The 27,961-nt window shown below is 41.2% G+C and overlaps 1 protein-coding gene across 1 annotated transcript in view; it reads right to left on the bottom strand.

Annotated features, from left to right (window-relative positions):
- Window positions 1-1,115: 1,115 nt before the first annotated feature.
- Window positions 1,116-27,961, bottom strand: part of Kcnh8 (potassium voltage-gated channel subfamily H member 8) — a 385,997-nt gene continuing 359,151 nt past the window's right edge. Inside the window, exons 12-16 of the mRNA XM_051153057.1 lie at window positions 27,528-27,566; window positions 22,720-23,078; window positions 20,695-20,801; window positions 18,311-18,387; window positions 1,116-2,298 (exon numbers count right to left, since the gene is read on the bottom strand). Coding sequence (XP_051009014.1) covers window positions 1,609-2,298; window positions 18,311-18,387; window positions 20,695-20,801; window positions 22,720-23,078; window positions 27,528-27,566 — 1,272 coding nt within the window. The 3' untranslated portion in view covers window positions 1,116-1,608. The remainder of the gene's footprint in view (window positions 2,299-18,310; window positions 18,388-20,694; window positions 20,802-22,719; window positions 23,079-27,527; window positions 27,567-27,961) is intronic.

Here is a 27,961-nt window from a genome sequence, read left to right as displayed (position 1 = left end):
TTCTGTTTTGCTGCTTTAGCCGGGTTTAGGGTGTATGAATCACAATGCCAGAACCGTTGGCTTGCTTTGACATTTTTAATGATGCAATTCTGACCGTTTATCCTCTGTGGTGGACAGAAAAGCAGGAAAGCTCCAGAATATGAACTTACAAGAAGAACACTGGGGAAGAAGAGGGCCTAAATGTCCTTAAACACAATATGCATCTTACATTATGGTGCTTACGTCATTGCCAAACACAGCTCGGGAACTGGTATGTTGGTGCGTGTGAAGTGCTGGGGACATTTTGGGTTCTAGCTGTGAGCTTCCACGTAACCTGTGGGAGTTTCCTTTCTCCTGCAGCAAACTCATGGCAGCTACCGTGCAGCTTTCAGCCCCATGAGGAGATTTAACCTTAAAGGCTCAGTGCTGCCCTAAGTTAAGTGGGCACCACAGGCAGTCTAAGTGGGTACTATGCCCGGCAGTCACAGTTCAAATATTTTGGCCTCATTTGGAGATGTACCTGAGCCATGGCTTCTCCTAAAATGAGGAGCCAGGGTAGTACACACTCATACTTTTGAACCCATGGCTCAGTGTAGGTTGTAATATCATATTATACAAACAAATTTTAGGCTCTTAAACTTAACACTGCTCAGGGGACTCTTTTGCTGCACACGGCTGCTGGGGTCCACAGCATTACATGAGTCAGCAGACAGCAGGAGCCCTCTCCATTACCAGGCCAAAGGTCATGGAATTCACACTGAGTCCATGTTGTTATTTCATTAATAAAATATGACCCCACTGGTCCAGAAGTGTGAGGGTACATTTTTTTTTTCTATTTTGCAAATTGCATGCAGATAAAGGGATTCCTTTTGAAACTACAACCTCTTAATGATAAATAATTTTTGATTTACTATACATAACAGTAGTGCATTTCTTGTTAAAACAGCAAGCTCTTCTTTTTTTTAAAACCAAAATGAGAAGAAAACATTCATTTCTTTATAAATAGTTTAAGTAGTTTAAATACATATTTCATACCAAGGATATAAAAATAGCTTCTTTTTTTTCGATAAATAAAGACATTTTCATTTACATGGCAAATAACGTGCGAGTAGCTAACCACTGGCCACCAGCTCTACTTGACTGATTGTCTAGGAGATGACATGCAGTGATAATTGTTCCTCTGCCTTCAAAAAAAGGAAAACAGATCAGCAGGAGCTGTGCACTCCCGAGGCCAACAGCGTTATGGATATTGTTCAGGAATGACAATCAGGCACTCAGGAAAAACCTTTGCTGCACTTCACAAAAGCCACGTATGACAAAACTAATCCCCAAACTCTTTGTCTGGGGATTCTATCTTCTCAGACCCTCGGGGTCTTTGGATGGTTACCAAAGTCTGTCAAACAGACCAGTAAGTTAATACCTGTACAGAAAAGAGTTGATGCTTCTAAGATCTAGAAATTGTTTGCTACAGTATAGAGGTGGCCTTGCCTTTTTCCTGGCCCCTTGGCCCCCTTTCTGTAGAATTACCAACTTTGCTGAGACTCCATGCCTGCTAGAAGCCCCAAAGGCAAACTAGAGCTGTCATGCAGCAGTGGGTTTGGCATTGGAAGCTGCCTCTATGTGCTGATATCATACATTTATGGCTTTGCTGTCCTTTACATCTGCTGTGCTTGTGACAACTTCTACGGGGAAGTTCTCCAAAGGTTCTGTAGAGGCTGACATCATTGCTTCTTGGTCCCAAGAGCCTGGTAAGTTTTCCAAACTGAAGGAACTCACAGGTCCGTGAGTGATGCTGCCCTCCTCTGATCTACTTGGGAGAACGAGGTGCAAGGATGTTTCTGATGAGGAGCACACAGAGGATGAGAGAGTGGCTGAGATGGACTGCAAAGGTGTCAGTGTGGTATCAGAATGGGGGGAGATACACCTTAAGAACTGCAAGTGACCTTCCTGGATAACCTGGCAGCGTGCAGGGGAATAATCAAGGTTTGGAGAATGATGTGGTTCACTGTCTGCTGCGTTTTGCTCATAAAGTTCAGTTCGTTGAGGGATACTGCCCATAGAGGATGGATCTACACTCCAGATGTCAGAGGTGACATTACCATGACAAAGCTGTCCTCCGCCTGCCTGCAAATGTAGGCAAGGCTGGTGAGCACTCCAGCTCACCCTAGTCTGTAAACTTTCTCTGGAAGGACACATCGGGGTGGGATGCAGAGAACAAAATCGTGATGGCTGCTGAGGTGACAAGATGTTTTCCAGAAGTTGCATGATGCTTCTCATATCTTTACCTAGTTGGGAGACCTCCTGAGTCAATGTTGTTACCTGTGTGGAGAAAGCAGAGCCAACAGCAATGGTCAGAGGTACACAGAATGGACAGGTTTTACAGCAGTGAAGACAAGAAGCGAGAGGGCCACTCCAACTTAAAGCTAAGCAAGTTCAAGGTGAGGGAATGGGCTGGACATCTAGATGGATTTATACCTTGATCTAAAGCCACATTCTTGCTGGAGGACTTGGAGAGATGAGTGTGCTCAGGGGTCTCAATCAGTGACTGGGGTATCACTGCAAAGAATTATGGGGAATCTATCTCCTTTAACACCAACGTCGACTTCCACTTCCTGAGAGTAGATGGGACGCAGACTGGCACACAGATGTCACCAAGTACTTGGAGGGGCAGATATCATGTGCAAAGCACCTGGCACACTGAGTCTATGTTCAGTGTGCTGCCTGAACAGCAGCTCTTTGGCTTAACATTTTCCAGCTGAGCTCTTGTAACTACAGGTCCAGAGCCAAAGGGACCTTCATGAAAGAGAGGGTAGGGAGAGCCCTTATCAGATTTCCTAGCGGGAGAGTTCTTGAGGAAAATGGAAGTTACAAAGTGAGGCAAAAAGAAAGAGACCTAGGAAGTGGCTAACGGGAGGCTATGAAGACCCGAGTGTCCTGGGATCTTCCACGTAGGAGGAACTTGAATTGTAACCAGATTGCACTGTGTCTGCTTCACACATTTTAAAGGTGACTCATTTAGCATTTATCAGATTCTCAAAGGAGACACAGTCCCTAAACACAAGTACCACGGAAAGTATTCATATAAAACAACAGTAAAATCCACCGACAAAGTTGTTTTCCCAACATCATGTTTAGATTAAAACAACCACATCCACTATCACCACCACAACAAAACCTCACAGAGACCACTAGAGGATTGAATTTGAATTTGGTTTAAATCTGTGCTTTCTGAAGTATTTACTCCTCAGCGCGAGGAGGAGTCCACCCACCCAGATAGAATATACACAAATTTCCACTCTTTGTATCACCTAGCATTAACACAAAGTTGTAATGCCCTGCCATCTCTATTTTAATGCCTTATATCTAATGACAGTGATGCTGTGATTTGACTTTATTACCACAACCCACGAAGGTTCCAAATGAAGCAGTTGGAACTCCATATAAATGGCTTCAGGATCCAAACAGGGCAGTTTCAACACCAATGATACCAAAACCAAGACTGCTGTTTTGGCAGGCTTCTTTATCTCTTACACGTGCACTTTTAAATGTGTATATATCCAGGTTTTGTACAAGCGCAAGTGCAGAATATACCCTTTAAGCCCTCCACTCTCCACTTTCTCCTGTGTTAGTTCCTTTTGTGCCCTCAGACATTTACCTTCACTGTCTATGTGCTCCTAATTCATCTAGTCCACTTCCTGAGAGAGTATCCCAAAGCTCAATCTTCCTTGCAGCCCCTCCAGGAGGTGGCACTGCTCCAACTCAGGAATTTAGGAAAGTCTAGAAAGAAGTCATTATGTGATTCCGGCCACCAACTGTCACCATGTTGGCTGAGATTACAAGACCAAAACTCTTTGTGCTGGTGTCAAACTGCAGGGAACCAAACACATGCCTTGTGCTGGTGTAGAGCTGCAGGGAACCAAATGCTTGCCTGCCTTGTTTTCAGTGGATCTTCAGCTGCTGGATGCAGAATATTTCTCCCAATCTCATGACAAAGTGGAGCAGCGCGTGTGAAATACCAGCAAGTCCTCCAGCTCAGACCTACTCAGTGTCCCAGGACTCTTGCCCCACCGACGTGCTGAAGGTTAGCTCCATTTTCAGCATTTCAGGATATATTCTGCCACCAAATGGGATGGCTGAAGGGACATCTAAATTGCCCTCTGTGTGGGCATCGTGAGCGAGCCCCTTCCTGATTCCCACTCACCTGGATTGGTGGATTAGCTGAGCTTCCAGCCAGGATGCTCCCACCTCATCTTTCATTCAGGACTGGATAAATACACAGCATTTGAGGATTGATTTTGGATTTTAGGTATATTCAGAATTACAGTAGTCAGTGAAAATTTTAACACATTTCTAATGAGACATTTTCATAATCAAATTAACCAAACATGGTTTCTTGTGTGAAACAGAACACTGAAGTCCAGAAGTGAAATGGTATTTTATTTTAAAAATAAAAATTTGTTTTATTTTTAGTTCATGTGTGTGTGTGTGTGTGTGTGTGTGTGTGTGTGTGTGTGTGTGTGTGTGCGCGTGCACATGTACATGAGTGTGTTGCCTTCAGAATCCAGAAGAGGGTGTCAGATCCCCTGGATCTGGAGTTGTAGGTGGATATGAGGCCTATGCCATGGGCTGAGAACTTAACTCTTATTCTTTGCACTCTTAATTGCTGTACCACCTCTTCGGCCCCCAAACGGAGTTTTTAAGATCACTTAGTTCAAGAAAAACATCTTTGGTCTAGAATTCAGCCCTTATCTTTTGCTATGTGTGCACACGACAAAGGAGCTATTATTTCTGATGGAGTTGGGAGATGCTAGCTAAAGTGCTGAGAATCTCTATGGAATACAGTGGCATAAACCATGCCTCACGGGTAAGAGTTATTTAGACTGTCAATTCAACGTCAGATAAGTAAATAATGTAATCTCAAAAGCAATTCTAGACTGATTAAGCAGTAAATTCTGATCAAAGCAACAACAGCAACAACAACAACAACCAAAGATTTGCTACAGGATAAACACTATAATTCAGAATAAATGCATTCTAGCTTTCAAAATAAAAAATTCCCATTTCGTAAGAGCCACATTCTTGACATCTAACTTATACTGCACAGTCAACACAACTTCAAGGCCATGCACTCTGAATGTGGACTCACGGAGTCGACTGGCTCCAGGAATATAAGCACATATTCACTGTTGCAAAAGGCAAATTACTATCTTAGCTAGAACTAAAAACAGCATGGAAGCCAAGAAAATAGAGCTTTCAGATGATGTGAGGGAAGATTTCCATCACTGTGTTCCTGGGGGCACGCCCCTGCACCCTAGTAAAATTCCATGAGAGAATTAGTTCTTTTTAGGTAAGGGATCTCTCCCTTTGGAAGGACAAAGCCAGTTGCCACAAAGAAAAGCAGCGTTTCCTGAAGGCGGGAACCTTGACGGCACTGATGAGGGTAGCAACTTCCACAGAAAATACAGTAGGTTTTATTGCAGTGGTGTGTGCTGGTCCCTGCTGGGTTTGCTGACAGAGTCTATTCTAAGATAGGGAAGACACTAGTCTTGATCAAGTATAAGAAACAAAAAGTTTACTTTTAAGGGTGAAAGAATCAAGCTGCCACCCGGTTTTTAAAAAACCAAACAGAATTGCCAAATAAAGGCTTTCGGGGCTGCTCTCTTTCTAGGAGTGCCCAGGTACCGAGTTCTACCCTCATCGTAGAACTTAGCTCCAGAGCACTGTGAAGAGAAGCGACACAGCCAGGCAGAATCATCCTGGCTAAGTGAAAGTAAGCTCCCCTCTTACTCTAACAGTAACCTAAAATCCTTACATTTTTCTGCCATTTATGTTAGAAAACGTAATCTTTTCTTCCAGCAGCTGTTAGAGCCTTCCGAAGCCATACCTCAATTCTATCATTTTTTTTTTTAAAAAAAAAAGCTCTGTACACAGGGAGGCTATGTTGATATAGATCTCTGATTTAAGGTGGGGGAATGGGTAACAGGAATATTACTTGATGTATATTCGCTATGTGTACATTACTTTTCATCAGTCCATTTTCTCTTCTCCCCCTTTCTTTGTCTCCTCTTCTTCCTCCTTCTGTGAATAGAAGCTTTGCAATCTGAAATTTAAAACCCTTGGCCAAATAAGTTCACTATCACCATCTACACACCAAATTGCTCACACGCAACATTTCCTCCCTTCCTAAGTCCTGTGAGAAAAGGGGAGTGAGGAAAACATTATCTGTGCTCCCAAGTGACTCACCTCTCTATTCCAGACACCAAAGCATCCAAAGACTCCTTTCTTTCTTCCTTCCTTCCTTCCTTCCTTCCTTCCTTCCTTCTTTCCTTCTTTCTTTTTTTTTTCCAGGATCATGCATAACAGTCTCAGTTCCCCAGGGCCCACCAGGCATGTTTGCAATGCCTCTGCTGCTCTCAGGCATCACCTCTTGGCACACACCATGGGACAACAGACTTGCTAGGAGTGGTAATCGACACACTGACCTTGACATGCATTGAAGGGAACCACTAACTTACTACAGCTCCCTACTTCTGCCATGTCCAGGATTCCTTGGAACTCTGTGTCATGGCTGGCCTACATTTCTAGAGTGCCTTGTTTACTACTGCTGATGTGTTGAACCACTGATGTACTTTTCCCTGTCTCCCTCACTTCATTACACCATTTTCCTACAGGGGTTTGGATGTATGGCTTAAACAATATTTTAGATGGAAAACTCTAGTCCTTATATAATTGGTTTTATGTTAGGATCCCTACTGGCTAGATTTGATCATGGCTACCAAAACTAAGCGTACTTGAGAATTTCTGCATGGCAGAGAATGCTGATCCAGAAGTCAGCACAGAGGAAAGGGCAACCACGGCTATCTATGCAGCTCTTTCTCTGTGTCAGGATGAAGAAGCAACCCAGCACTGTCAACAGGGCATGTAAGAAGAGCCTTGAACTTAAGCATGGCCTGGTGTGGTTGACGTGGCAGCATAACAGTTGGTGCTACTGGAAACTGAACTTTAGGATTGTAGTTCTCCAGTTCAAAGTTTGAGGAAATGCAGGCAGCCAGGTTGGGGATTCTCTATGAGGGATGTGAGGTAAAATATAAGCATGTGCAAGTTGGTGTTGATGAGAACTGAACAAGGTACCTGTGTGGCCCGAGTGCATGGAGGGCAAGGACGTGACTGGATTCGGAAGTAGCTCAAGGTTCAGTACAAATATTGCCACACAGCAAACACCCCAAATTTTGTGTTGGTAGATGGGTAGTGAGACTGGGAGTAAATTTCATGATGAATTTCTTAACATGTGTTTCTAATTAAAAAAAAAAAAACTAAGTTTAAATATTTTTTCCTACTGATTTAAACTTGTAAAGACAGAAATAATTATTACCAAGCTTCTAATAGGTAAGAATATTGCATGTTCTCTGAATGTCTCATAAGAGTATCCAACATCTAAATCTTGGAGATTTTGAAACATGCAAATTATTATTTAAGAGGTCCATCTGTGTGGCTGTCCCCTGTTTTTCCCCAATATCAGCAGACACTGTCATATACTATATTGTGGCTTTGGTTGCAAACAGATTTTTTTTGTTGTCATTCTGGTGTGTTTATGGTGTGTGCTTTGGGAACAGGGGTGCAAACCAAAATACACCCTTTACAGCGCTTCTCGTTTCCTGTGAAATAGCTCTCCTTCTGCATGGTTTCTTTTTCTGAGTCCTCGCTATCACTACGGACCATGAGTTCTGAAGCTTTACTTGGCAGGCAGAGGAAAACACCCAATGTGATTTTCATTTTTGTGTGTAAGTGGGCAGATAAGGATGCATCTGGTAATAAGCTGCTTAGTGTGAAGAGTTCTTCACCTGTCTCATTTTTTACCAAATATCCATATTTTCCTGCTAGACACAATTTTCTTGAATCCAGGGACACTAATTGCACCAAAAGTCTCCCTGGAAGCACATACACCTACACAGACACATAGACACACACACACACACACACACATACACACAGACCCACAGACACACAGACACACACACACACACACACACACAAACACGCACGCACGCGCGCATGTGCTATGATTCAAGTAATTAAATGATCTTTCACAAAAGTCTTTGTTGTGTTCTGCATTTATCATGAGATTTAGACAAGTTCAACCCAACTCCACAAGCAGGCAAGACAATAAAGATGATTGGCATCCTTTCACCATTGTGGCTGTTGCTGTACGGAGAACTCCCACACAGTTGACAATCTTCTGTCTGTTATCTAAAATGGTAGTCATACTTGGTACTCACAGACATTTCATCCAAATGAAGCTCTCATTCTTTTGACCAGAAAAAGCTTGTACATCTTTGTCTGCAGCTAGAGAGATGAGAAAGTTGGCCTGGCTTGGGCCACATGGGGTTAGTAACCAGGGCTTCTTTTTTCTTTTTTTTTTTTTTTTTTGTAGGTGCAGCTGGTACCCATTACGTTGCATTAACAGAAGCACCATGAACCATTACAAAACAGCCAGTGGCTTTCTTCAAAGTGGCTACTTGAATGGCCTCATTGAATTTCTGCAAGCTCTGGTCTTTGGATATAAGTTTATCACTCCATCTGCATCATAGCCATTCATTATTTATCAATCCTCTGGTTTCGGTTTTCTATGGCCAAGCATGATTGGTGTCTAGATTGCTGTTTGACTGAGATCCTTATGCTATTAGCAAGCATGAAGCGCAGCTGTCTCCTTCCAGATGCTCAGCTATATACTACGCGCACGTCAACCTGATCCCAGGGAGAAGCCATCGCGGCACTCAGAGGTCTACAGCAGCGGAGGAGCCCTGGGATTCTGCACTCCGAGACAGCAAGCTCCTGGCTGACCCAATGCCACTTTTGTTTTGCAGAGTCAGAGAATTAGATGCCCCCCTCTGACATTTAAAAATACTTTTTAAAGTGACAAAGCTACATATTACCTGAGTGTGGTGGCATGTGCCTATATTTCCATTGACTCTGAAAACTGAGAGAGGAGGATCATGAGTTTGAGCCTAGTTCAGTATCTTAGCAAAAACCTATCTCAAAATAAAATTAGAAATAAAAATTCCTGAGTTTTATCTTAATGACCACGGAGTTCCTAACCACATGTGTAAGGCAATCAATTCTAGCCAGTACTGCAAAAAAACTTATATATATATACATACACACACACACACACACACACACACACACACACACATACACACAACACACACATATGATGGAGACTGAGATGTGTATTCACTGTGCAATGACTATTTCAAGCTAATTAATTATTTATAGATCACTTCACAGTCTTACCATTTTTCATGGTTAGGATATTTAATATATGACACATGCTCAGCTATAAACCAACAGTGCATCTCCTGAGCTTACCTTACCAAACTGAAACCCTGTTTCCTTTGCCTACCACCCCAATCCTCAGAGTCCTGGTAGCCCCAATTCTGGTCTCTACTTCATTCTCAATTCTCACAGGATTACACTCTTTGGTTAACTCCTCAGTATTGATTTGTCAGCAAGAGTTCAAAGCTCTGTGTAACCCACTTCTTTTTTTTCTGTCCTGTTGGCGAATCTATAGGTAGCATTGAGCTGTGTTAGGAAGTATATAGCTCTCAGCGACATTTTAACTGTGAGGTTAGCAGGCTTGGCCTTGAAGGGAGAGATTAGAAGTGCAGTGGGATTCAAGTCTAATTATATTCAACCATATAGTTGGCTTAGTTGAAATTATTTTACAGAGATGTTTCCTTGCATGTTATATGGCTTTCCTAGTTACTACAAGGAAAATTGGAAAATGTTTGGTTTTGGCTTTCCACCAAATCAGTGTTTAAAAATTAGCTTATCTGTTGACTCCTGAAATTGACCAACTTGTTTCTTATAGATAAATATTAGGAAAAATCCACAATTCTAGGTGTAGTAGCATTGTGACCCACTACATTTATTATTTCCACAGAAACTGCCATCTTTGACAAGTGTGCACATGTTGTGATTACCTTGGAGACTGGCACACAACATAACGACAGTGAGGAGAGGCTCCCAAAGGCCTGCCTCTCCCTGAGGATATATGTGAACAACTAACAGTTTCTGGGAGAAAGAGAATTTTCTTCAGTGGCATAGCATCTCCTTAAGTTGCCCACACTCATGTAAGTAACTTCTTGGCTGTGCTTGCCCATGCTTCTATAAGTAACCCCTTGGCCATGCTCACTATGCTCCTGAGGGTAACTCCTTACCTTTTCCCCCGTAAATAACCTTAACTGAATTCACTTGTTCACCCAGACAGACTTAGGTGGAGTTATTGCTTTGGTCTGTGGTAGATACCTCACCTGGAGCAAATAGTCCTGATTGTCTTCTCAGGGAAAGCCAGCCAAATAATATACTACTGTATTGTCTCACAGAGTGTAGCAGCACCCAAGTATAATGAGGAGTCTGCTTATCTCTGCAAGTGAGCCGTGTACAAGAAATCCATTGACTAGATGCCCTAGAAACTTTTAAGGTTCAGGAACCCATCTCAAAACTACTAAGACTGGGAAGGATATTAAACAGACATATTGGACTAAGCGAAAAATCAATTATTAATTATAAAGTTGCTTCTTTAGTAGAACCAACAGAATAGGATGCTTTGAAATAGATACAAAGAGGGACAAAACTGGTAACTGAGAATTACAAGACACTGCTTAGAAAAACCCTACACACATAAGAACATCTATAGTTTATGAATAAGATCTTCAGATTGCAACATTCCTCACCAGGGTTCATTTTCAGAAATCAAGGGAACATCACTGAAGAAAGGGCAGAAAGAATGTAAGACTTGGAGGCGGGAGAGAAGTGCTGTACAATGTCTTCTTGACGGGAAATGGCTGTTTCACATACGAACACACAGCAGCTCTTGGTTAAATTCAAGGTGAGCTTACTATTATTATTCTACTAAATTGATATAACGTCAAACTGCCCTCTAAATTTATCTCTTTATCTGTAGAGCAGCACAGCTTTCAGACTTCATCAGTTAAGTCTCTTTGGGCAGTGGATGGAAGTCAACACAGAAACAAGCAACTAGTCAAAGAGCAGAAAATAAACATCAGCAGAGTGTTCAGTCCCAAATCGACATCTATATCAAACCCCACCCCCAATACTCAGGGGCTGTCATGGAAGAGAGGGCAGAAGGATTATAACAGCTACAGGTCAGGGAGGACCCAAGAAACATAGTGTCTTTTGGACATGATGGGACCTCCACACTCATGAAATCAAAAGCAGCTGTGGATGCCTGGACAAGACCTGCACAACAGTCAACATTCTACCATGGAACTGGAAGGTGTTTACAAGGCCCCTCCTAAGTGGGAAGCTGTAGGCAGTTGGTGTCCTTAAGGGATGACTACTTGTAGGTGGACCATGCTCCAGTGGATGGCTCCATACTCAGGATCATATGGGTAGCACAAATTGAAGTGGCAGGGTTATTAAATAAAAAGGAAGAAAGTAAGTAAGGGGTAGGAGGTAGAAGGGGATCTAGGAGAGGTTAGGGGAAAGAGTGGGCTGGAATACTTTCAAGATACATTGTGTGAAATTCTCAAAGAATTAATAAAACATATTTTGTAGAAGTTCAGCATGGAGTGGGGAGGGGCTCACAAACTCCACTCCTACTTGAAAAACTATTGGCAGTTGATGGTTGCGGGAGGAGGGACAGTCGCTCTTTGTTGGGAGTGTGGCCAACTGTAGTATAATACCAAGTCTATGTGCATATATGGGCAGCATTAATTGGACTCAGTTGGTTAAAACAAACAAATAAACAAATGAGTGATGAAGTTGGGAGAGAGATAAGAAAATATGGTCAGTCATTCTGGGATCAGTTGTGGTTGAAATGATGTAGATACATTGTATACAGGTATGAAATTTTCAAATAATAAGAAAGATTAAGAAAGCATGTTGTCCTCTTTGTAGAATCAGCTGTTTCTAAAGTTGTCATGAAGCCTTGGACTGTAAGAGCTATCTTGAAAAAGAAAACTAAAGATGGAGGACACTCATCTTCCCCCTTTGGAACTTACTACAAAGCAAAGTAATAAAGACAGCAGAGAGCTGGGATACGTATAGATGTCATCATCAGCAGAATGTAATTTAGGGTCCAGAGATAGCCAGGCATCATGGTTTACACGCGCAGTCCTCCCAGGGGGCTGAGGCAGGAGGATCACCAGGTTGAAGCTATGCTGAGTTATCAAGCAAGACCCTGACTAAAAATTAATCTCAGATAACCTGCTGTCCTTCCTCTGAGTGCCACCAGGTCCCACCCTCCAGGGGACATAGTCAAATGTGAGGCACCAGAGTACATGAGAAAGTCATATCCCACTCTCCACTCAACCGTGGAGAATGTTCGGACCATTGGCTAGATCTGGGTAGAGGTTTAAAGTTTACTGCCTGTATTGTCCTTGGCTGGTGCCTTAGTTTGAGCGGGACCCCTGGGCCCAAATCTGCCCATCATAATGTTCTACTTGTAGGTTTCTAGGACCCTCTGGATCCTTCTACTTTGCTATTCTCCCATGCTTCTCTCATCTAGAGTCCCAATAGGATGTCCTCCCCTCTGTCCCAGTTTCCTGGTAAGTGAAGGCTTTCGTGGGACATGCCCCTTGGGTTAATATGCAGATATAAGTGAGCAGGTTACCAAGAAGAGACTTAATACCCTATGAGCATATACAGGGGGAGGTAATCCCCCTCAGGAACAGTCATAGGGGAGAGGAATAAGGGGAAAATGGGAGGGAGGGAAGAATGGGAGGATACAAGGGATGGGATAACCATTGAGATGTAACAAGAATAAATTAATGAAAATAATTATTCTCAGAAACTAACTTCAATGGTTAATCATAATTGTCAGTTTCACTGGATTTAGAGTTGCCATAGAACCAATCCTTTGGTGTGACTATGAGGATATATATATAGAAAAGATTAACAGCGACATGGGTGTCACTGTCCTATGGGTTGGAATCCCTGAGCGACTAAAAGGAGAAAGCAAACCTAGCACCTGCACTCAATTTTTCTGTGCCTCCCGACTGGTGATGCAATCAGCCACCTTAGCCTGCTGCCACCATGCCTTCACCTTGACATGCAAACCAAACAAACCCACTTTCCTGCCCTGGTTGGTATCTTGTCAGATATTTGGTTGCAGCAATGAGACCAGTAACACATGCATTAGCCTTCACAATCACAACCCACTGAGTTATGAACATAGTTTTAGACCTTTCATCTGGAAAGGCAGTTGTTTTAACCAACGGTGCTGTGAAAACCAAATATTCACATGAAGCTAAGTGCACAACTCATACAGTGTGTACAACTTAACTCAAAATGGATCAAAGGCGCACAAGAGACTATTATAATGTAAAATTCCTAGAAGAAAACAGAGGGATGACTATTCATTACACTGGTTTTCTTATAGGTATGGCCCCCAAAGCACACGAACAATGAAGACAGATTGGCTGTCTATAAAATCAATACTCATGTGCTTCAAGGAAGTCAAGCTTTGATGTACAAAATGAGAGGAAAAGCATGCAAATCATGTGCATCATAAGAAACTTGGTTCTGTAATATATAAAGAACTCTTAAGAGTCAATAATAAAAAGACAACCCAATTTAAAATGTAAAAAGGATGTAAAGGGACAGGTCTGCAATGAAGACAGATAAATGACCAAACCACAGGCGAAGGTACTCAGTGTGATCAGCTGTCAGGGACCTCTAACAGAAGGAGCCACTATCTAGTTCCCAGGTATCAAAGAAGCCACGATGCTTCGCATACAGTGTTTACATTCTTAAGTTCACATAGGAACTACCGTTGTAAGTTGTATTACCCACTAACAGAAGAACAGTATGAGATTAAGGCAGACATGCCCTGTGTTGAGGTAACAGAATATAGATCCAAGCATGTGTCCCCTCCAGGACAGCTTTTCTTTTGCAGCAGTGTTTACGCTTTGTGCTCACCGGGCTGAGGCAGTTTTTCTTTAAACCCTTTTGCCATAACGTCTTTCTGGGTCAGTCAGAGTTGAGAAACTGGAGCACACGTAGCATTTACCTACAAACCTCTTCAAAAATGGAGCGCTCAATGCTCACAGCCCATGACCCCTGGAGTGTCTTTTCATTGTTATTGTCAAAGACTTTTCTTAGATTTACTCCACTATAAAGCATGGGTGACGTCACTAAAGCAGGCTGATATTGGTGGCTGCCCTACATTAAAAAAAATTCCTTTAAGTGCTCTGGGAATGTAGGTTAATACTAATGGCATACCTTTTCTGACTTTTAAAATGTATTTAACCAGTTAATTATGAAATATATACAACAGGGAACAATATGTGTGTACCATATATATATATATATATATGCATAATTTATTTTATTGTATCTTTTTCTGTGCATGTGTGTGCGTGTGTCTGTGCATGTATGTGGGTGTGTGTACAAGTACTACACATGCTTGTACCCAAAAAAGGCAAGAAGAGGCCATCAATTCCTCTGGAGCTACAGTTACGGGAGCCTATGAGCGGCTTGACATGCATGCTGGGAACGGAACTTGGGTCCTCTGGAAGAGTGTACGTGCTCTTAACCACTGACATCACTCCAGACCCTGTATGCCCAATCCTTGAGCACAGAGCAGAATGTGGATTCATCAGTTCTCCCACAGTGCATGCAGTACCTGCAGGCTGCATCTGAGTCTCTGCTCTACTATTCTACTATTAATAGTCTGTCACTTCGGTAATAATCTTCAGAATCATGCAGTGATTCCACATTTACTACCAATGTGTTTCTTGCTTGATAGTAATCAAATAAAGTATAAAGAGCAGAGCAGTCAACTGATTCCATCTACAAAGGTACCGCACACGCAATGCTGACAGTTAGGCATTGGCCTGTTTAGCTTTTTCTACGTCAACACTATGGTTTTGTAGGAGGCTGTAAGGAGTAACACACACTCTGAAGCCACTTCTTAGTGGTTTTACTGCACTATGCACAGGGTCATGGCTATGTAAAATGAATTGTGTGTAAAAGGTAAAGCTGTTTATTGTTTTGCTTACGCTATAACTGTGAGGAAGTCAGATATTTTATTATAAGGAAAATCTAATCTTTATAATGAGGTGATTAAGGCACTGATAATTTTATCTCGGCACACTTCAATGTGTATTTATGAGTGTTTCTCAACAGAAGAACAATGACAAATATATTGCATTGTAAGGCTCATTTGTTTTTCAAATGGATCTGTGTTTCTGCAGACTGTGGAACCACATTGTCAGAGGAAAACAATGCTTTCAGCTTTGTAGCATGACTTGAGCAGTGTTCACACTCGGAAGAGACAAGCCGCCTTTCTCACGAAAAATAACTGACTCTAAGACTCAGTTATGAAACAGACCAATCACTTCTTGGAATTCTTCCAGTTTGTGTCAAATGAGCACCGGAAGAATTCCAATGGAATTATGGGTAGTTTCAGCCAGGGCAATATCCGGAGAGAAACTGTTCAAAGGAAGGTTAATGTGCAGATTGCCCAACAATTTACTAGCTTTTTTCTCTGTTAAAAAATATTTCTTTTTAAAATCCTATATGTCTGTCCTGCACATATATCTGTGTACCGTGTGTGCCTGGTGCCCACTGGGACTGGAAGAGGCCCTGATCCTTGGACCTTGGAGTTGCAGGCAGTCGTAAGCTGCTCTGGGGACCCTGGGAACCAAACCTGGGTCCTCTGCAAGAGCAGCCAGTGCTCATCACAACCCCTGAACCATCTCTCCAGATCCTTTTGTATTTTTCGGTGGGAGGTTATTTGGGTGATCCAGTGATTGGGCTAAGCATTATGATGAAAGAACGGTCAAGGCAGCTAGTGAGTTCCCTCTCCTGGTACTTTCCCCTTCTCTTAGTCCTGGCCTCATTTCTGAAGCATAAGGATTGGAGGAGAGACGGCAGCTAGGTACAAATCTTCACTGTCAGGGAACCCAAGTTCAGGAGAAGCCTGGGCTCTTCAAGCTGCCCTATTGTGTACTAGACATCATTGCAAGTTGCGTGAACACGTGCTTTTCACTTATAAAGTCCTCATTGGCATCAGTACATGGTGATTCTACCCAAGATGGCGGCATGTAAGTTCAAACCAGTCTGGAAGGTCCTCCCTTACCCTGTACCTTAGCTTCCTGCATTTTCCCCACGAGAGTTTCTCTAGACCGCTCTGTAGCTAGGCCTGTAAGAAGCCTCAGCCTTTCTTTTCCTTATTTCTGGGATGAACATGTTTGGCTTGTCCCCTGCAATCTCCCAGGGTTCCTAGTAGGCCTGACCCCCAATTACCCACAGGGTAACTTGTTAACATACACTTCCTCTTTGCCTTCAAGCTTTTCCCTTCTTCGCTTTTCTATCATGCTTCATAGGTTCCTTCTAAAATAATTATTGGCATCTACAATGTCTCAGAATGTGTTTTCAACTACAGTTATTTAGGGAAAGCAATTAAAACTGAGGCAGCAATCAAGGAGCTACCTTATCCTGTGCAAATGGGGAGAAAGGCAAGTCTATCAAAACAGAGTAGACCCAAGGTTTTCCAAGGCATGGTTCCCTAGATAAAGTGTAATCTGAATGAGAGGCATGATTGGGGAGACAAAGCATTTTCTAAAGCTAAGTTTTGGTGATAGCTAAATGACTCCAAAAACTAAAACGTAGTGAATCACACATCCTCAATAGTTCCTGCCTCACAGATATGTCTGTCAGATGTATTGGGCTAGAAGGCTGAAGATGAGATGCTCCAATGTGGTAGAGAGTCTTGGGTGACTGTTCAGGTAGTAAACTGTCTCAGCCATTTTTCACTTTGGAAGCTGCTTACCTGCACTTCAAGTTTACTCTGGTATTTAAGTTTTATTCTTTCTCAAGTCTCTGATGGTGTTGAAGACCAGATAGTTTAGTCTTACAATTAAGCTTAGTTGGTTAGGGTTAAAATGTTTTAGGTCTACATAGATGTTTTAAGTTAATAGAGATGAGATATGATAGATAATGATTTTCATTCAGAATTTAGACTCAACAAGATGGGGAAGATGTTTACTTCAAGTTTGCCAAATACAAATAGCCAAATCACCATGAATGTAACATTTATATAATTCCTGATGGTTCTTCCTGCTGTATATAGTTTATTTTAGTCATGTGTAATAATATAAATGTACATGTTAAAAAGAAATATAATAAAAAGGAAAAATAGATAAAGTTTATGATATATGAATATGTCTTAATAAGATTTTTGAAAAAATATTTTACATAGACAATCCCAAGATCAAGGGAGAAAATGTTCTAATGTTAGATAGCAAATAAGTGTTGGAGAAAAGGCAGAACTCAGGTCAAAATCACTCTGAGAAGTCATTCTCCTGTGGACTACAGATCTTCCTTTAACTAGCTGAAAATTGAAAGACAACAGTTCAATGAAATACCTGCTCAGAATATATCTTACACTGGAAAAAGGGGAAAAAAAGTTGTTACATACTGTTAAGGTTGTGGAAAGCACATTCTAACAGCAAAAAGGCACTGTCTGCTGCCATACTCTAGCAAATTTATGTCAAGTGTCCCCTAAAAGTCCCTCTCCTGGGGCAGGTGTGGGTCCCTGTGTTGGTGCTAGAAAGAAGGAAAAACAGCAAATAGATAAAGAGACTAAAAATGTGCTTTTGTGGACAACTGGGAGATAAACCACTTCTGGGAGAGGTCGCTCCCATAAAAACACCTACAGTGGGACTAGGAAGCCCGACGCTCGTCCACTGAGAGATCTCTTGCTCTGCCCAGGTCCCTTCATGAGAACTCCATACCAGCCAACTGGCAGGGCTTCCTCAATGCACTTCTGTTGGATGCTGTAAGCACCAGTTCCATGAAGGTGATTCTGTTTCTTCTCCATGGTGGCTATTCTATGTGTCCCTGCTGCATGTTTTAAGTGTCTGATGCAGTTGTACTTTGCTGCCTGTCTGTCTGTCTGTTGCTTCTGTCTATCTGCAGCATGGTGCTTTTTTATTTTTTTAAACTATGTGTTCAACAAATTCACTCTCTCAAAACTGAAAAGTGTTTAGATCATTGTCTGGAAAGGACAGAATATTTTCATAAGTTATAAAGTGACCACATATTTAGAGCTTACTTTATTTATATAGGTCATTTTATTTAATTATAAAATAGGTCAAAAGGCATGTCTCACCATTCCCTACATATACAAGAGGAATGGACCTTTTGGGCAGGTTACATGATGGGTCAAAAGTCCCAGGGCTCTGTGAGGCTCAGCCAGCTTCTATCCAGGCGCACAAGCTGTACGTAGAATTCCTATCCCCTCCTACCATCTCTCTCCCACTCCGCGCCCCCCCCCCCCGCCCCATCTCCCTCCCCATACCTCACTGTTGAGTTTGTTTATCTGCTGCTTGGTTTCTTCAGCCTTGATGAACAGCACAGCGGCACCAACCTCTGGTTCTGAAAAATGACACACATAGAGAGTGAGTCCTTCAGAAATACACGGTGCGTTCAAGCTTTCGGGTGGCTAGCGTGTTGAAGGAAGGCCAAGCTGTCCCCTCAAGCTTCCCTGCTGCCTGAGCTCTACAGGCTCTTTCTCCCCAGGACCAGGCAAAGCATTTTTCCTTCTTTGTATGGCACTTGCTATACCCTTAGGGGTCAGTCTCACAGCACAGTGGTTGATGTTCCCACTGGTTGTACATTTCCCTAGATGCAATCATCACAATACCACATCTCTCATCTCTTTTCATTCTCCTTGTCACTGTCCATGCCACGCACCTGATCATGCCTCCTTTGCCCTTAGAAGCACTGGCTGCTGTGCCCAGGAGAACATTTCATTCCACTCTTTTCAGGGGCTAATCCTTTGCATGCTTCTGTTTTGCTGTGCTACTCTATTGCCTTCATTTCTGAGCGCTCTCTCTCTCTCTCTCTCTCTCTCTCTCTCTCTCTCTCTCTCTCTTAGTTTCTCACTGCTTTACTTGTATAATTACATATATTTCTGTCCAGGATAAGAAGCACAAACAAGTCAGGGCTTTAGGGAGGAAAATATCTGACTGATTGTTTTTCTCATGTTTAAGTGAGGACAGTCATGCATGCCCTTTAACCCATGATGCAATTAAGTGAAATAAGCTAAGCAAATAAAAATGGTGATAGAATTAGAATCTTTCTGATCTGTCATGAATATAACACTTGTTTGTGGAAGAAGAAAAGGCACTTGAAACAAAAATCACAGTATTCACAGCAGAGCCTGTTTTACAGAGATGCCTTATAGTCACTTGGCAAATAATTTCCCATCATGTACAATAGGCAATGCTCCTTTATAGGAGATAGCTATGAATAAAGAGCCCAGAGAAGGGAAGAGACGCTTAAAGGCAATTAGGCAGTTGGCTTGGATTTCATGCTAAAGGGTGTATGAAGTAGTCTTGTGTATTAAGCACTGAAGCTGAGACATACAAATACACTCTCATTTTAAAAATGTTCTTTCTGCATTAGAAAGCAGTGTGACATTGGGGAGAAAATTTGGGGCAATACAGGCAAACTATGAGTGTGGCCGTGGAAGAAGGACAGAAGGCCAAGGCAGAACTAAGAGACATTTAGGAGGTAGAATGAAGAAAAATAGTTGCTCAAATATTAAAATAAATATTAAAAATTAATGGTGGGACAAGAAAAAGGAGAAAGCTAGGAGATGGGTGGATGGATAGAGCTCTGAGCATTGGCCCCAGGGGGATGAAAATGGAAATTTTGCTGCTGAAACTCACTACTAGTTTTTGTGACAAACAGCAGTTTGATGTAACTACTATTTCCTTGACCATTGCTCCAAACAATGTAAAATCGGCACATAATGTAGTTGAGTAAATGATTCCAGACTCCTCTTATTCCTCTTGCATCAACACTTATGTGGACCCTTCAGTTTTCCCGTAAGACAGGAAGGATTGCTGATTGCCAATAAAATCCTGAGTTCATTAAACGGTGGAGCCCCATGCCTGTGGCTGGACCTGCCAATTCAATGGTCTTTCTTGGTGTTGGGCCTACACAGGGGCTGCTGGTTAGCAGGGGATTGGAACAAAAGGACATCAACATTTGGTCAGAAGTAGGCATGACGTAGACAGGGTATATCAGTCTTGAATACCAATTTTCTTGTAATAATAATAAAAAAAGTATCTGCATGCGTTTAACCACTGCTTGGTATCCTCTCTCATCAAGTGAAGCTTTGTTTTCCTTAGAGTTTATTTGTCATTTCTGGCTTTGATCATACTGACAGTTCCCTTTTGTGGTTGGCAGAGGGGGAGAGAGATTGAATTGAATTTGAGATGGAGGTATCTTTATACCAGTTTACCATCTGTACAGGTTGGTGCTTCATATTCAACTGTCTTCCATTATTTTAAATAGTTTATTCTGACAGCCTGTAAATATATAACCACTCACCAAATAAATGATTAAGTACTACCCACATTTTCAGAGTATACAACCAACATTATATTTCTTCTAGGTACTGATTTTTTTTGTGAATTTGTGTAGAAAATGGGGGCACCCTCTGATGAATACCAGAAACCGGATAATCTGTTTGTCATGAATAGTAAATGGCAAGTCATGGGGTCTGGACCGAGAAAACTTACAAGCAACGATCTTAGTACCTGGAAATGTCACAGACTTGATTCCAATCATTTAGTGTCATGAACAAATCCTTAAGATCGGAAGGCAATCGGTGCCTAGCACCACAGATTAGAGAGCAATGCCACTCAGGAAGATGACTAATCAGGTGCTTACCTCCAAGGGGTGGGGAAATTCTTGGCTCTTGCCTGCTTTGTTCAGAGCCAAAGTCAAAAGTCTGACTTTCCTCACCACTGCTACCATCTTCAATTCCATCAACAATCCTGTGTCAAGTACAGAAGATCAATTGGCTGTGCACTTACATTCACGAATTCCAGAATTTCTCTAGAACGTCTCAGGCATGCTGTGTGCAATTTCTAAATTCTGGGTGCTGTAGAGTTAGGCCAGCCATGGAGTAACCATTGCTTGTGATGACTTTTGGAGGGCCTGACGACTAGTGTCGTGTGTGTCAACATGTACTCCAGATTTTAAAAACAAGTTTTAGAAATAAACAGAAGCCACCTAAGGATTTCTCTTTTTTCATACTTAAAATGACAATATTTGGTATATCGTATGACATAAAGTATAGTACCAAAGTTAATTGCACTTAGGGTTTACTCACTATAAAATGTGGCAACTAGAAACTTTAAAACTATATATGTGGATCATATTTTAGCTTACATTTTATTTGTGTTGGATATTGATGCCATAGAAATTAGTTATTTATTCTCAGATTTAAAAAGCAGGTTAAACACACACACACACACACACACACACACACACACACACACACACACACACACACACAAACTTATTCCTCTATGCAAGAAAAAGCATTTTAACTTAATTACTGAAACATCACAAAAAGTTCAATAATACCTCTACATAAAGCCCTAAAACTATGTATTTGAGCATTAAAGAGTCTCATGTATTTTCTCAATATTTTTTCTGTTCGTATTCTGGGAACTGAATCCAGGGCCTCATGCGTGTCAGGCAAGTGTGTCCCACCAAGTGCCAGCTCCAGCTCCAGCCTAAGTGTTTAAATCACTGTGAGGAGCAGTGTCTTTTTCTGTGGTAAATGATGTCTAATTTGTTCTCTGTTGAGTACAAGTATATTATAAAAAAAAATTGTACAGAAAGATAACAAAAATAAAAAATGAAAGGTCCGAGTCATTCACTGCAATGGTACACATCCTGGCAAGTGTCCCTGAAATGCTCTCCATGTGAAAGAACACACTCATTTGACAAGTGCATGATCCTAGCCTCTCTCTCCCAGCTCTGAAACTTTTCTAACAAAGCTATAAGACTTTCTTCCCATTCAGTTAATGTGCAATATGCAGATGCTGTAAGTGTTTCCTTCAAGTGGATAATGGACTAGTGTATGAAATCAATCACTTGGTTTACAAGTAGAGAAAAAATTCGTGTCCAGTTTTCAGTCCCTGCTGTTGCAGAGGTGGTCTTTGGCAGACTAGCTAAGCCTTACGCTTTATTTTTACAACAGTATAGTAAGAGACATGACAAACGGCTTCTCAGAATTCCAGGAAGATTAAATTTAAAAAAAAAAAAAAAAAAGGAAAATAAAAAAAGCGCAAATCAGCTCACAAGGTGAGTGAACCCTATACTCTAGAAAGCATTCAGGATGTCTCCCTCCTGTGGCTACTCAGTTGTTAGGGATTATGAGGGTTCTTATTGCCTTTCTGGTACCATGACATGTTTTGTTTTTGTTTTTTAATCTCAATCCCTTCAGCTGATTATAAACTGATTTTATTTTCAATGGAAAATAAACCTAGCTTCACTATAAAAACAAAAATAATACTAACTTTAGTTCTTCACAGTAACACATAGAATGGCATGACAAGAAAACCAGCCCACAATCATTCATTACTTCCACTGTTGTTCTATAGAGATTTGGGTATTAAGGGGTAATGCAGAAGACTCTTCCTCGCTTCCATTTTATGGTGAATTAAATTATAAGCTGCATCATGATAAATATAAACTAGTACAGAAGAAGTAATCCCAATTAAATTGTTATAACTGCAAAATTTCATAACACAAATATACACACATCTTTGCATACATGTTTCTAAAAATTGCACACATGGTTCAGGAAAAAAAAGAATTGAGGGTATGGCCTTAGGGGACAGAAAGTCTCAGAAGGCTGAATAATTTACATGGGAGACAGTTCTCCTGGTGAACTCTTACCTTGGACTAAGCTCTGGGGTTCCAGCACTATTCAGGGTGCAAAGCTGCACTTTCAGGTTCTTCTCTTTCCTTCTGCCATGGTTAGGTGGGTCAGCCTCCTGCTTGGTTTTAGGAGAGTTGGTACTGGAGACTCTGATAGGTGAGTGGAATGGAACTGTCCCTGAGGCCAGTTGCTTTAAGCTTAAACCTAGATAGCTCTTATTACTTCCAATCTTTTTGCTGTGTGAAACAGAGGGTCCTCTTGTGTAGATGGGAGAAAGGGAGGTGGTCTCCTCTTCCTCCACCTCTTCTTCCTCTTCCTCATCTTCCACAATGGACGGGAGTCTCTTGTTGATGCTTCCATTCCCCTTGGGCTCTGCCTAGATTAGAGGATAATACAGATTAGCACAGATTGCCAAAACTTGCCAAGAGGCATGTCATTCATGCCAGAGGTCCTACTGAAAAAGATCAAATTCCTTAGAGACTGGTAAACATTGGCATGTTCCGCTCTTGTTTTCTAACTTTTAAGCTCCCAGTTTTCACCCTTAGATTCACCTTCTCTGCTTTCCTGGCTTTACCCCCAAACATTTCCTTGGTCTTTACAAATACCTGGGTGAGGACTGGGTAAACAATGTATTGTATATACTTCATACCTAGATATTACTCAGCTACTCACTCATAGTCACAGTCGATGGCATTATCCAGATTTGTTAATTTTATTTCAGAGTCTTGGGTTGTGTGATTTAAAAACTGCCACATCTTTAAGAGGAACTTGACTTGAAGGTCAGTATTAGCATTGTACTTGAGAATGAAAGGGTCTCCTATTTATTTTGGACTTCATGGATAGAAAAATGAAGCACCTTAAGCGTTCTTGCTTCCAGCTCCCCCTGTTGGTTCAATTCACTAACAAGACACAGAACACACTCTTGATCCTGTGAAGATTCTTGAGATATAGAGGAAAAAAAATCTTTGCAGATTCCATCCTGGGAGCACTGTGCTCTTACCTGGGGCATCTGATCTCATAGACCAAGAAAGAGATAATAGGAGAGAAAACAACTGATGTAAAGGCAAAGCCTGGTGTCTTCCAGGCCCTAGCTCATTTAGTTTAGGTGTTAGTGACTATGTGAAATAACCGCGTTGTCTTTGTTGTTGTTAATCTCAGTATCTCAAAATAATTGAATAAAATAATGTTTCTAGATTATTTTCTAGATACAGGTAATTATTCTAACCAACTTTGAAGCTATGCATTATTGGAAAGCCATAGTGCTACTTTTCCATGTTTGTTTTGTTTCCCATACCATTTAAAACTTTTTACTTTAACAAAAATTGGACCCTCATGGAATTGTGCAGGATCATTGTGTACATTTATTGTAGAACAGAAAAATTAGCTTGCCCCACTAAAGACACAACGGGGCGAACTTATCAAAGAAATGAAAAAAACCTTGAGTACAATCTCTAATTAGATCTGTTTACAGTGGCACTGGCAATTTATTCATTCCTTTGTTTGCAGAAGTCTCCATTGGTTCTAATACAATCCTCTAACTGATAGCTTACAGAATGTTTGTAGTTCTGGAAGCCCATTTAAATTCATTTAAGGATTCCAATTGTCAAGGAAGCTCGGTGCCTTGACAAAGTCCCTCATCAACTGACTCTTACATTTAAGATGACAGATACTACTTATACCAAGAATCCATTTTCCTAAACGGTTCATTGTAGACAGGACCTAAACTTATGCTATTATTAAATACCTAGCTTGTCATTGACTCCATTAAGGATAACAGGTATGCTATATACATGAGAAATGTCCCCTATTTACACGAGAAATGTCCCCTACAGTCGCAGATGTTTGAACATCTGTTTCCCAGTTCACGGGCCTGTTTGGGGAGACGGTGCAGCCTCGCCGGAGGAAGTACATCAGTAAGGGTGAGCTTTGAGAGGTCACAGTCTTGCCCTAGTCCCAGTGTGTTCTATTTACTACTTGTAGGTGAGGATGTTATCACTTAGCCTCAGTCACTGGCCACCATACCTGCTTCTTGTCATGATTCCCTGTCACAACTGATTCTCATGTCTGTGGAACTGTGAGCCCAAACAGACTCTTCCTTCTATCAGTGGTCCTGGGTTATCAATCACAGCAACAGGAAAGCAACTGATGCAACTGTCACTTCCGTTGGGGCATCTGTGCAGAGCGCCTACTTCTCTCTGCTGCAGCCCTCTTACACACACTGCCAAGAAGTTCTCCTCCAGGGGCACTTTGCATCAGTGACTGTCACTTTCATGAAGTTCCGCTGAACTTAAAAGAATCTCAAATTTGCTTCTTGGTGTTCTGCTAGAATTGCTACTTCAGACTCAGAAATGACTAGTTACATTTTTCCCAAGGAGACGAAGTCTTGTGTGAAGTGTACAGGTACATGTGTTTTTGAAGTCCTTGGCCTAATTTTCTAACTATAACCTTGGTAGGAACATAATCATTAAGAATCTCGACTTCCAGCTGGGCGTGGTGGCACATGCCTTTAATCCCAGCACTCGAGAGGCAGAGGCAGGTGGATCGCTGTGAGTTCGAGGTCAGCCTGGTCTACAAAGTGAGTTCGGGATGGCCAAAGCTATACAGAGAAACCCTGTCTTGAAAAAACCAAAAAAAAAAAAAAAAAAAAAAAAAATCTCAACTTCCTTAACTTTAAATTAAGAATAGGATGAAGAGAAAATTAGACATTGCGTATTATATTATGGAAATTAGACATTAAATAATGGACAATTAAGTTCAATATTTATGAATATTTACCATATTCTGAACTGTAACCTGGAATTTTGATCTAAAATAAACTTTCCCCTATAAGTTGTTTTTTGACAGAGAATTTTATCATAGCAATAGAAATAAAACTAGCACAGTAATGAAGGTGAAAATGGCATTTACACTCGGGTAGATGCTGCTTAATCCTTCTTATACAAGTCCCATTCTTTCGTAGTTAAGGGATTGCTAGCTATCACTGGGATGATTAGTAAGGAACTAGATAGCTTTAATTATCTCCACAGCCCTTCAAATGAAGATTTCAAAAGTGTACTAGTGAAAATGATCAGTGACTCCTCAAAAGACAAAAAAAAAAAAAAAAAAAAAAAGCAGATAAATTTAGTCTAGGTTTTATAGAGAAACACAACAGTTAGCAACACAAAAGAAAAAGTCAGCAAAGCAGGTGTAGCAATCAGCAGTATAGAAGAACTTAGCAACATAGAAGAGAAATTGAGCAAGAACCCTTAGATTTTGAAGAAAAGTAAAATATGAGAAATGAAAATCTTAGTGAAATAAGCAGCATCAGCAAAAACAAAAACATAGTGGCAATCTTCTTTGGTAGATTTTGACTAAACAGAAGAGGGACTATCAGGGTTGGAGCACAATACGGAGGAAATACTATAATCAAACATCAATGCATAAGCAGTTGGCATTAAGACATAATAAGGATGGGGGTGTGGTTAATGAAATGGAGACCAAAAAGATAATTCTTAGAAACAATCAAAGAAAAGTTAGCATTTTGAAGTGATAAAGAATATACAGGGGGACGTAATCCCCCTCAGGAACAGTCATAGGGGAGGGGAATAATGGGAAAATGGGGGTGGGGGGGAGGAATGGGAGGATACAAGGGATGGGATAAACATTGAGATGTAACAAGAATAAATTAATAAAAAAAAAAAAAGATTACATAAGTAGAAAATAGAGGAATTTTCCCTAAGCAAAGAGAAAACTGGCAACTATAATTTTTAACTTCCATTAAATATTTTATAATGAGAAAAAAAAAAAAAAAGAATACTGACAACACTGGATCCCTTCCTCTCTAGCTGGGCTGCCTTGAGGGTCCCAGTGGGAGAGGATGTGTTTAGTCCTGCTATGACTTGAGGTGGATGCGTGGGTTGATACCCCTTGGGGATCTCCCATTCTCTACGTAAGAGGAGAGTGGGGATGGGAAGAGGGGTATAAGGGCAAGACTTGCAGGAGAGGAACCAAAGTAAAACAAAGAAAAGCTAAATTAATAACCAGAAATATCTTACATAAAATCTGAAGGATTGGTAGCAAATACCTTATTTTTTAAAAATGTCAGCCAAATGCAGTAGCACAAACCTATAATCCCTCCACTTGGGGATGCAGAGGATGGAGGATCTCTGTGAGTGTGAGACTAGCCTATCTATAAAGCGTGTCAAGGCTACACAGAGCGATGGGGGAAAGGGGACGGGGAGGAGGGAGGGAGGGTAGGACTGGGAGGTGGAGGAGGGATGGGGCTATGGCCAGGATATAAAGTGAATAAATAAATTAATTAAAAAATTAAAAAAAGAAAAGAAAACCCCAGGGATAGACTCACTGCTGAATTCCATCAAACTTTTAAGGAAGACAGAACATCAACGTTCCTCATACAGACTCTATGCTTATCTACGTATGGTTCTAAAATGCTCAGCCCTTTAGACCTCTACAGGCAGTATGTAACCTTCATGAATACATATAGAAGATATACAGGCTGTATTTAAAAGAAGTGATTTGGGAATTAGAATTAAAATAAAGATTGTGATAAAAAAAAAAAAGCTCTGAAAAGTGGAAAGAGAAAGGACATTACCAAAATTCATTCTGTTTGTCAATGCCTTATCTCTGTTCACTGACACTCCAAAAACCCGCAATCCCAAGGACCTATCCCTGACTGAGTTGGTGGTCTGGGACAGCCATTATTATTATGATATTAGAACTTGAGAATACCGAAACAGGCAGGCCTGTGGTTCAATTTCTAGGCCAGCCTTGGCCACAGAGCAAAGCAAAAGCAAAAACAAAAAATATAAAACAAAACTGGCCATACCTGTGAGACTGTAGATTTGTTCGATAATCTTGATATTACCTAAAAGAATAAACAGATGTTTAACGACCACTTAAGCCTTTTCACTGGAATATACATTCCAAGAATGTGTTTCGGTGGGGAAGAGAAAATGTCTTCTGAAAAGTGCTTCTAAAAGATCCCACACCCTAGGACCTCTGATGTCACCCTAAGAGAATGGTGAGTTGATAGTCTATCACAAGACATAATATTAAAATCCACATCGTACATAATAGCAAGTTCAAGGCCACCATGGAACACAATATTGAGCTTAATGTCTACCACAAGACGCAACAGGTGGGGCTCAACCTTTATCATAGCAAGCCACTGCTGTCCGTTCTATCTTGGTGCTTGTGTCACTGGCTTTTTTAGTTTGTCATCTCCATACTGGTCTTTACGAATCTCAGGCAGAGTTCTTT

This window comes from Acomys russatus, chromosome 11 (assembly GCF_903995435.1).
Source record: "Acomys russatus chromosome 11, mAcoRus1.1, whole genome shotgun sequence".
In the NCBI taxonomy this organism is placed as follows: domain Eukaryota; kingdom Metazoa; phylum Chordata; class Mammalia; order Rodentia; family Muridae; genus Acomys; species Acomys russatus.
The sequence above is the reverse complement of the archived record's forward strand: the minus strand, read 5'-3'. Positions and strand labels throughout refer to the sequence as shown.